Below are 12,001 nucleotides of genomic sequence, written 5' to 3' on the forward strand. Positions count from 1 at the left end.
CCCCCAATTTCCCCCATACACAGTGCCCCCCATACACAGTAGCCCCTAATTGCCCCCATAGAGAGTACCTCCAATACACAGTGCCCCCATACACAGTACCCCCCATACACAGTAGCCTCTAATTGCCCCCATAGAGAGTACCTCCAATACACAGTGCCCCCCCCATAGACGCTGCATCTTAAGTCTCCTTCTCCTTATGCGGCTCCTTCTACGGCGGCAACAGGCCCTTTTATAAGGTTGCGCCCCGTGCGTACGTGTGACGTCACCCGTACGCACAGCGCAAAATTATAAAAGGGCCTGTCACTGCAGGAAGAGGAGCCGAGTAAAGAAGCAGGAGCCACAGAACGAGCCGGAGCCTGAGCGCTCGGCTCCAGCGAGCGCATCCCGCTGCCCTGGGATGTTCAATGAATGTTCTGCATTTCCGTAATGCGGGACATTCATTGAACTTTCCGGGACAGCGGGATGCGCTGTAAAAACCGGGACTGCCCCGCGAAAAGCAGGACAGTTGGGGGGTATGCCCTTAAAAGGGCATTAACTGCAGGGTATTGGTAGCAATACTGGTTTAAAGGGAAACTATACTTCCAAAACAATGTAGGTCTCTATAAAAATATATTGCATAAACAAGCTCATATGTAAAACCCTGCTTCATCCAAAGAAACCATTTTCAGAAAAATATACTTTTTTAGTATGCTATTGCAGGGTCGGACTGGGGGGTGCAGGGCCCACCAGGGCTCCCACACCATGAGCCCTGCAGGGGCCCCCACCGGCCACGTCCCCAAACCCACCCTCAGGGGCCCCCACCTGACGTCCTCCCCTGAGCACGTATACATTTAACGTGTCAGGGGAGGAACGGTTGGGCAGAAGGCGCGCTGGCAAGGGTCGGGTCTGGGCCTGTGCTATTGGGTACTTCTAAATAGAAAATTGCCATGTTAGGAATTAAGGACCACCTCCTGGCATCATAGGATTTACAGTGCACACAAACAAGCCAAGGCACACATACTGCTAGGCCCCATCAGCCAATTAATGGACAGAGTTCTGTCTTTTGCTCCCACACTACTTCCTGTTACAGTTAGAGCTACATTATTTCTGGTCATGTGATCTCTGAGGGAGCACCCAGCCAATCACTAAATGGTGTCTCAAGGGAAAAGATGTAAAAGGGCAATATTTACTGATATATATTCCACATAATATAACCTATCTATTGGTTAAATATTCATTCTGGGGTAGTAGTTCATTACTGCCCCATTCTGTAGTATGCTACATGCATGTGACCTAGTACCGGGTAAAACCTCAAGATACCTATGTTCACAGTTTTGAAGTGCCTTGCAAATTCTTCCCTGTTGTCCTAACAGAGAAGTGGGCCTACCACTTTCCCAAGCGGATAAAGTTGCTGCTAAAAATAAATGTGCAGTGCTTTCCATTTTCTACAATCTACAGTTGCAGAGAGTTGCCACAGCCTAAACTCTACCAGCACTTGTGATCAGATTTCGAGGGTCAGATTTTATCTGATGTTGTCATGCAACACCACGCAACAGCAACAGACTTTGTAGGATCTTACAAGATCTCCATAGAATGTAATGTCAGATTAGATAAAGTCAGATGGTTCCTGCATCTACATCCGATAGTCAGTGTATCTCAATGAAACATAAAAGTCTGACTGACACCATCAATTTTTATCTTGTCATATGCAGCGATCCCTTTCGACAGGCACGTCATGTTGGATGGCAAAAGTTACATGTAGTTTACACCCGATTTTTCTGTCAGTCCCATTATATTTTGACCACACGACTACATCCAACAACTTGTCGGATGTGTTCTGTCAATTTGACTGTGTCCTACAAATGGACGTGTGGAGTTTAACACTGCTACCACTAAAAAACAAAAAGACAAGCAGTCTTTCTGGGAATAATTGAAGAAGCAGTTTGACCATATAACTGCAGCAGGCAAGATGCCAAGGAACCACTGCCATGAGGTGGCAAGAAAGGGTGCAACCCAAAAAATAGCACTATGAATAAGAATTGGGTTGAATATAGATTCACGCTCATGGATACACTTGGAGAGCTATAGAGGAGTGATTGTTATGAAAATCCTGATAGAATGCTTCTGGCAGATTTTAGTACAGGACCACAAATTAAAATGACATTCCTTTAATAGGATTCTGCATACAAACGGAAGTCCTTCTGAGCATATGCTGCTAGGCCTAACATAGTAAGACTGGACTGGCAACAAAACAGCTGCTCCCTTTTCATTGCTAACTCATTTTTTTCAATAAGGTGATATTATTAACATATACAGTTTCTGAAAATATAACCTTGATTAAATGTGGGGTCTGCTAGAAACACAAGTTCCTTGCAATATATTCCCAAAATCAACCATAGTGCTGATGATGGTCTCTGTAAGCTGCTGCACAGTGTGAATAACAGTGATATTACTAACAACCAGCATGAAAGCGAGGCTTGAACAGCATGTGACAGCCAGGGGCATAATAACAAGAGGATACAATAATTGCTAGGAGAATAAAAGAGTAAAGATAAACTGTTTATGAAAGAGCCTGGCCTCCATCTTAGCAGAGTAGTATCACATGGTGAGCTAGAAGGTCTACTGAAGACCAGGGAAAATAAAGGAAGGTTCCCCTGCAGAGCTTTTTGAAGAGGAGGGGCTAGTGGCTCCACACCAGACCAGATGTCACTGTTGACAATGCAAGCTCAGACAGCTACCTTTTGCTCTTCATGTTAGAAGATACTGGCAGAAATAGAAGCTAATCACACTATTGCATAAATTAAAATTGTCCCTATATTGGGGGGACCAAAAAGTAGGTGAGAGATGGCTACTGGTAAATCAGGGTTATAACAAAAAATATCCTAATTTTTCTAGCCGGGAATAGTGGGAATATTGTACTGTTATTAGAGATAAAGATTTCAGGGTAAGACCTTGTGAGTAGACTGTTCCATAGTTCTCCAGAAAGGAACCATTCACCAAGTTCTCCTATTTGAACTGCCTACCTGTCAGAAAATATACCAATGTTTCCTTAATATCATACATCCAGGGTCTTTAAGAGAACTGTGCTAGATTATTAGCCAATAAGTGTTTATTTTAGAAATTCTTCATGCGCTTACCTGCCCTCAGGTGGTACTCCTGCAGCAGTGTCCTGTACACTAACAAGACCCAACGGGCTCTAGAGTGGGAAAAGATGTAAGATGATGGGATCACAACAGTGGAACAGGAGTAAGGATGCTTAAACCAAAAAGATCTTTTATCTGTGGCTGTAATAAATGGGTTAAGCACCCTTGCATAATTCAGTGTGTGAAGCTCATGTTGTTCTATCGTTGTGCTTAAATTGATGCTATGCCAAGCATCTAGGAAGATAATGCACCAGGTAAGAAATTTGGAGACAATGTAGGAACTACACATCAACATATCTGACTGCAATCCTGCCCATTATGCCTCCAAAGGAATCAGTGTTCCCATGTAGTATATCTATTTATCAGCCTCATCAAGGGTCATTGTTACTCTGTGCATCATTTGTATAAAGAAATTTAATGGTATATTATCCCCATATAATTAATTTTATGCATTTGTAATTAACTCTGGTTATTCTTTTGCTGCTAATTCTATTAATCTGTCAAAGGCGCCTAATCCAGTAATACAGTACACATTCCTGGGTGCGAGGTAGCAGTTGGATACCTGTGGTCTGAGTTTTCCCATAATAAAAATAGAATCTCAGTCATAAACCATTGCTGAATGCTGCTTAATGATTAAATGCATTCTGTGTATGATTCCATAAACAGACTTCTGTGTATTTTCTACATTTTACCTTTTTTTTCTAAAAATCTGTTGAGGATTAAATTACCAAATGGTGGAATTTTTTAATTCATTGCATACATTTAGTTTAGATGTTTGTTCTGGACATGGTTTTGTTTTTTTAAAATTTTTGTTCAAGGTAGTCAATTATGCCCTGCTGTTTTTTGCTCCTCTCATAAGAAGGAAGTCAGTAAAGATTAAAACAGCCACTGCTGTAGCCTATATGAAGTGACAGGGGCATGTAAGTGTTACTTATTCTTCTTTGGGTTGAGGAGAATATGAATGCTTTGACAGTAGTTCGTGTTCCAAAATCAACAGTTGTTTTTTTTTTTAAACAAACTTGAGCAAAAAACAGCTCAACCCAAAAGGGTTTCTGTGGTTCATAAGGAAATGGGACAAACCAGTATTGATTACATGGTAGCAACAAATCCCAGTTGTCTCTCTTACCCTCAAGCAGCAGCAATCGTGGATGCACAGCTTTAAAATTAAACCTATGGTTTACATTTTCCCCTCATGTTTGCAGTTCTGTTGAAAATTCTGAGCAAAAAGGTGGAAGCAATTTTGATCGTCCCATATTGGAGTAGACAACCTTGGGTTCCCCTTCTGCTAAAGCTTTAGAGAGGGAAACCCTGGTACTTACCCTCCAGAGTGAACCTCCTTCTCCAGGGGCCCCTTATTCTTTAGAACTGGGCTCTCTCTCCTTTCTATCACTGAAGTTGAGCAAAAGAGATTGGAGGAATTAAGCCTTTTGGAGGAAGTGGTAAAAATTTATCAGCCATGATGGGAATCTGCTTATCTGAAGAACTAGTCATTAAGTTATTTTTTTATGGTGGCTCTTTTTAAATAGCGTCCTCCAAGGAAGACTTTTGCTTCACCTTGGGATCTGCCTCTTGGCTTGAAATATTAAGCCTCCTCTCCTTTTGAACAACCAACAATCTGCAGCTTTACCTTAAAGGAAAACTAAAGCTTAACTAAAGCTTATGCAACATTTTGCGCAGCAATTAATTTATTATCTAATGGCAACTGCATTAGCAGACAACCCAGTTTTTTTTTTTTTTACAAACCTTGACTCCTTTCAAAAGAACTTTAAAAGATTTTTCATTATCACAACGGGCTCAAAGAGAGGTCTGGCTGCCTACTCATCCACGATATCCAGATGGTTGGTGATATTGATTTCTAAAGCCTATCAGCTGCAATCAAGCTAGCTCCTAAATGGTTAAAGACTCACTTGACCAGGGCATTGGCTGCCTCGTGTACAGCAGTGAATGCTCCAAGCAATCAGATTTGCCATACAGCATCCCAAGACTTCTATGAACCATTATCTTCTGAATGTGGGTTCCAGAAATAAGGACAGCATCTGGTGTTCTGATTATTACCTGCCCACCCAGTGTTTATACTGAAATATAGTGTGGTGTATGGCAGCGTTTTTCAACCACTGTTCCGCGGCACACTAGTGTGCCGCGAGATGTTGCCTGGTGTGCCGTAGGCAGGGCACCAATGTACTAGGGGGGCACTGCTCTTGGCACCAATGTACTAGGGGGGCACTGCTGCTGGGCACCAATGTACTAGGGGGGCACTGCTCTTGGCACCAATGTACTAGGGGGGCACTGCTGCTGGGCACCAATGTACTAGGGGGGCACTGCTCTTGGCACCAATGTACTAGGGGGGCACTGCTGCTGGGCACCAATGTACTAGGGGGGCACTGCTGCTGGGCACAGAGTTAAATTTTTTAACATTTTCTAATGGTGGTGTGCCTCGTGATTTTTTTCATGAAACAAGTGTGCCTTTGCCCAAAAAAGGTTGAAAAACACTGGTGTATGGGAGGGAGTTTCTGGTCTGATTTTAGGGGCAGGGAATCTACACAGTGTTAATGTTGATATAATTTTCCCTAATACTCTCTGTGTCTCTGTGTAACAGGAGTCAGTGTGTTTCCAGGTCTGTTAAAGGAACAGTAACATCAAAAAATTATTATGTTTTAAAGTAATTAAAATATAATGTGCTGTTGCTCTGCAAAAAAACTGGTGTTTTTGCTACAGAAAAGCTACTTTATAAATAAGCTGCTGTGTAGCCATGGGGGCAGCCATTCAAGCTGGAAAAAAGGAGAAAAGGCACAGGTTACATAGCAGATAACTAGTAGATAAGCCCCATATAATGGAGGTTTGTCTGTTATCTGCTAAGTAACCTGTGCCTTTTCTCCTTTGAATGGCTGCCCCCATGGCTACACAGCAGCTTACTTATATAAACTATAGTAGTCTTTCTGAGGCAAGCAAACCAGTTGTAGCAATGCAGGGCAACAGTACATTATATTGCAATTACTTTTATACACTTTAATTTTTTGGTGTTACTGTTCCTTTAATTAGCTGGCTTCTCCTACACCGTTTCAGAAGTCAGAACCAGGACAGCAGAGAATGTAAACGGTCAGACATGCTGCTTTTTATAGCAATTACATTTTTCAAATATCTTTTAAATCATTGTTCATTTTTAATGAATGTGTATGGGAAAATTCCTTCAAATTATATTTTCTTGTGCATAAACACAGTTTTTTTGCATAATAAAAGGAGGCCCTATCCCCTAAAATTTCCCTCCACCAAAGAAAGAAAGTTGCGCTATCTGTGGGAGATGCTGTTAATCTGATGTGGCACCATGGCTTATATATTTTATCCAAAGTGAGGTACTAACACCTCATTTTTTGTTAAAAATTATTTATAAAACATAAAATTGCACAATGCAATTATTATTGTTCTCTATGTGTGCAATATATAGTTTTTTTTAGCTTCTATCAGATGGTGAACTCTATGTAGGTTAGACCAAGAGGGTGCTTCTAAGTGGTGGATCGCCATACAGCCTATCCGAGTAATGGCCCAGGGCCTGAAATCCCCAGGGGGCAGAGTGTTGTTGAGTGGGGGCTGGGCATGTGCAGAGCTAGGCATGTATGGAGCAAGGGTGGGATGTGGGTAGAGCAAGGGTGGGATGTGGGTGGAACAAAGGTGGGATGTAGGAGGGTCATGGCCCAGGGCCCACTTAAGATTTGATCTTCCCTGGTTCTTTAAGCAGCTAGTTAACAGTTACAGCTTGAGGTACACCATTTTATTGTCATTAATATACTTGCGCTAGGTACTGGAAAGTTTGGATCCATTTCTAAAGTAAACCCAAAACAAAAACATACCACGCAAATAAACATATTTATTTAAAGATGCCCAACTAATTAACATATAACAGCAGACATGTATAAGAATACTGCGAAAGCAACTTTAAATAACATTACATGTAACACTCACAAGTAGGAGACTATTCTTTGAAGAATGATATGTCACTGTATATTCACTAATAACACAATAGAAAAAACAAGAGAGAGAGGCAAAAATTATAACAAAACAAACATCAAATCAAGACAACAATGAACTGAACAATATTATGGCTTAGTCATTGTAACGGCTACAATTTTGTTGATTTTTGTAAAAATGGGAGAAAAATGGAATTGTCAAATGAATTCATACACTTTTTTCTATTTTACAGAAACAGACACAATTTCCCAGCATGCAGCATTGTTATGTTTGGAAAAGCTAGTAAAGATTTTTATGTTGCTAAAAAATTATGTTAACTAATTATATTTTAACTTACAAAATCTGAAGCAAGACCAAGCCATGTTCAATGTTTTTTTAACTAGTTATTATTTGTTGAAATGCAAGGTAAAAGGAAAGACATAATCAGAATTTGATTCCTCCACAGGAAGATATCTTACCCTTATCTTAACTGGTTGTCATATGTAACAGTGAGCCATGGCCAGGCAAGACAATATGCAGAGATCTAGAAAACATACATGTCTCAAAGAAACTAAGCAAATTCAGTGACCCTTTTGGAGGTGGACATTTTGGTATGAACCAGAGACACAACGGGACAATGGTAAAGCAGGTGTTGGAGATTTAAAAGGGGTCATTTACTGTATGCAAGTGTAAAGGGTGCCCCTTAATACCTCAGCACTTGTGGTCGTGATCTTACTAGAGCCAAATTTAAACTCCATCTGAATGAGGCTCAATTTAGGGAATGGGTATACAGGGGAGAGGGAGAGAGAGAGAACACCCGTTACCCTGGGTGCAGGTCAAAAAATAGACATATAGAAAAAGAGTACCGCACGCTCAGGGACTTGGTTGGAGTTTATTCAATAAACTTTCTTTCTTTTGCACCAAGTCCCTAAACGTGCGGGATTATATATATATATATATATATATATATATATATATACTGTATATATATATATTATAAGACTGGCACACCCTATAAAAGCAATCACAACTTAATGAGAACACATGGCACAAAATGTATCCGACGTTTCGGTCCTCAATAAGACCTTTCTCACTGATTGCTTTTATACGGTGTGCCAGTCTTATAATTATTTTTTTGTATACCAAATTTGACTGTGCACCCCACTGTATACAAATTTCTAGTATCAGACACACCTCAATACAATATAGGTTTACTGGTGCAAGGTACACTCAAAAATAACCAAATAACACTGTTATTTTTACACTGCCCAGTTTTAGTCATATTAGAAGTAACCAATTCACTTTAATTACACAATATTTGAAATCATGATAGTATATTTCCTCCAAAAGAACAATAAACAATCAACTTCTATTAAATAAGACATGATAGTGCAGAACATAGAGGTTTACATATTGCTTCTCATATGAAGCATAAATGCTATATTCATTAAGCAGTAATACTCCACAGGATACACTTCAGCACTTCTTAGCAAATATCTGCTCTTACATCCCACTGAGTGAGGGAATATCATGTCTTCAGGAACAGAAGACATTCAGTAAGTATAAGACCCACTCACTTAAATGGAGGAATAAAGTTTCTTCCAGTATGGAAGGTACCTTATGGAGTAGGATTTCTTTGTAAACACACAGACTTTACTTTTTTTTACCTTTACAAATTACTGTCAAGTAGACACTGTTTTTGCAAACGTAAGACTTTAGCACTAAAACAGTGGCTTAGAAAGAAGTCTATTTTTATATGAAACAATGTAGAAAATATTTAGGAAATCTTTAATACTTTTAGATATGTACTAAATGTAAAACCTCAGTTTTACATTTGCAGCAACAAAATGTTATCCTGTGGACTGCTAAATATCCCCATATAATACAATTTTTTAAATTTCCCACTAAGTAATTTATTACTAGTTTTTGCATTATGACATCTGGCTTAATATATATGCATAGTATTTTATAAACCCGTCTTATTTTTTATATAAACCAAATTATAAATAAATGACGTCTTTACTTTTCTGAGTTGTTTATATTTAGACCAGGAGTCTAAATATAGACGATAATACCAATATGCATGTATTCAATATCACACTTTGGGTCATTTGGTTTATCTGAATGAATAACAATTCTTAAATGAATACCTTTTGAATGCTACTGTAATAAAAGCTTTAATTCAAGAATATAACTGCAACAGAGACTTTATGGTGTGTTGATGAATCAGCCAGCTGCATAGTTGCTAAGGAATGAATAGAACATAGGCAATTTTAGGCGTTGTTGGTCCTTGCGACACCAAGCGATCACTGTTCCTTCACTGTTTGCTGTATATAAATGGTGACCATCGCAAGAAAATGTAAGGCTGAATAAAGACAAGAGAGGCACCCAGTGACATTTCGTAATTACAAATAAACCCTAAGCTTATTAAACCCTTTATGACAATGCATTGTATAATGGTAAAGCATCTCACACTGCATCATATATGACATAACCCTTATTTTAAAACAATAGGATATTAAGGGGTATATTTATCATGCTGTGTAAAAAGTGGAGTAAAACATTACTGGTGATGTCGCTCATAGCAGCCAATCAGATGCTTTGCTTAGATTTTCTAACTGTTGAAATCTAATTGCTGATTGGTTGCCCTGGGCAACATCACCGGTAAAGCTTCACTCCACTTTTTACACAGCATGATAAATATACCCCAGATGCAGTCAATAGACAGGAATGACACTGACTTACTATAACTGACTTTAAAAGGTCTTTTTGAGCAAAAGGATTTATTTTCTGGACAGCAGTAAATTACATACAACATTCCACCAGGTAAAATATAATAATAATGATAAGCAATAATATAATAATAATGATAAGCAATAATGATAATTTTAAAAACTAATAAGTAGTCTCCTAAACACATATTCTTGCATGCCTTTGCCGCCTCCACTGATGCGGATGTTTAAATCAGTACATAAAACAACATAAATTATCAAAATAACTAAATAAACAATTACCTGACAATTGGTTTATTGGATTTTGGGAAAGTAATTTCTCGGACTGGTTTTAAGTCCCAGGTACTCCATAACCTTTAAAAAAAAAATAACAGTCAAATAACATTTTTTTTTAATTAAGAATACATATTTGAAGGCTATCTGTCCAGGATCTTGTTGAACTGCCGGAAGTTCTTCTTTAAAGGGATATTGCTATCAAAATATAAGGTGTTTACTTATGATGAAAATTGTGATGATGGGATACAGGCCCGGGACCAACGTGCCAATGCACTCCTCGTTCCCATGGGATTTTAAACCTGCCTGATTGACATCTGCCTGAGTTTGGTGTTGGTATCTTCAGTACACTGGCAGACAACTTGCACTTAAAGCAATTGCGCACACTTTTATACATTGCCTGCATTTGTGCCAGGTGTATCGCCACCTTACAGTCTCAATTACACTGAAATTGTGCCAAAAATGCAGCACTGTAGGCATTGCCTATTAAAAAAAATGCTACATTGTGGTCAAAGTAAACAGCAGAGAATCACTCAAACATATTAAGAGTACACACATTTTTTTTTTTTTAGAATAAAAAAAAAGATTTTTCCCCTGCTGATATTTTATAATTCATTGTTTCATAGTAGCAAGCAGCCCAGCCCTCCTGACAGAATTGGGACAGGAGCTACTGAGCAGTAAATTATGTACTGTTCTTTACCCTGTAGGTTTGGGTTAATGGTAAGTAATGTCATCATTTGCATTCATTATTTTTTTTTTTTTTTTTTACAACTTATTAAAAAAAAAAAGTTGATTCGACGTTATGGTATCTATACTTATATGCATAATGTACTTCCTTTTGCCTCATCCATACATGAAAACACTAGATAAAGAAGCAAATGATCATGTTTAATATACTATTATATAACATATGATTATCTAAAACAATGTATGTTTCCCCAAAAATAATATAATCAGCAAACAAACAAAACAGCAAAACAAAACCATGTTTGTGTGTGTGGACTCTTTAAACGCTAGTGTTGAATGACATTCTATTTATTATGTCAGGATTGGAAATGGTAAGTGTAAGTGTTTATAGCCAAAGGGGAAGTCATATAATCATACCCCCTTTGTCTCCAGCACAATCTAAGTGCTCAGTCCTCAGGCCAATTTACTGAATCGTGAATTTGGCCATTCAGAATATGGAAGGTCACTTGCAGAAGAATTTCTCATACTGAATGCTGGCTGAATGCTATGATCACAAAAGAATCAGAGTGTATACAGGCAGCTTGAATTAAAAGTATTAATAGCAGGATTGGTAAAAAAAATTTCATACCGTACAATCCCGTTTTCCAGTCCCCCTGCAATGACGTTGACAGATACTCCCTCAGGTTGATTAGAAAAAGCAACAGAGCAAATGATTTCTCTACAATGAACATGTCCAATAAGATCACCATTTACTGTCCAAAGTCTCAGATCACTGCCGCCACCAACTGAAAAAGAAACTTTGTATTGTTATTTATCATCAAAGAAATTAAAGGGGGAGGGTGGTTAAAAAGATCCTTAACACCATAGACAATTTTCTAAATAGATAATATTACCTGTACTTGTTTTTACTAATGGCTCATATAATTCAACATATTGTGTCCTCTTCAGCATTACATATATGATCAGAAACCCAGTAGTTTACTGGGTGGCATGTTTAACTTGATGCATGCAGAATATAGATCATTTGCTCAAACTACTGATTTACTTTGTAGTGCTTTAGATATCTAATATACCATGTGAAGGAGGGCAAATTATGTGAAAATAATATCAAGGTCTATAGAGCCCTGAGGGAGTTCCAGGCCCATTAAATTCCTTTGGCAGGATCCAGCCTGGGGAGACCTGACTTTATAATGCAAAAGAAAGCTGTCCAACTGGAGTCTAGGGCTGTATTCAAAGCATTTTTCA

General features: G+C 38.6%; 1 protein-coding gene across 2 annotated transcripts in view; it reads right to left on the reverse strand.

Annotated features, from left to right (window-relative positions):
• Positions 1 to 6,964: 6,964 nt before the first annotated feature.
• The window catches only part of lyst (lysosomal trafficking regulator), a 154,070-nt gene continuing 149,033 nt past the window's right edge, over positions 6,965 to 12,001 (reverse strand). The window contains exons 51-53 of one of the 2 annotated variants that reach the window (XM_031902458.1): positions 11,385 to 11,541; positions 10,079 to 10,150; positions 6,965 to 9,429 (exon numbers count right to left, since the gene is read on the reverse strand). In XM_031902458.1, coding sequence (XP_031758318.1) covers positions 9,291 to 9,429; positions 10,079 to 10,150; positions 11,385 to 11,541 — 368 coding nt within the window. In that variant the 3' untranslated portion in view covers positions 6,965 to 9,290. The remainder of the gene's footprint in view (positions 9,430 to 10,078; positions 10,151 to 11,384; positions 11,542 to 12,001) is intronic. The other variant, XM_002935831.5, reaches the window with a different exon arrangement.

This window comes from Xenopus tropicalis, chromosome 5 (assembly GCF_000004195.4).
Source record: "Xenopus tropicalis strain Nigerian chromosome 5, UCB_Xtro_10.0, whole genome shotgun sequence".
Lineage (NCBI taxonomy): Eukaryota > Metazoa > Chordata > Amphibia > Anura > Pipidae > Xenopus > Xenopus tropicalis.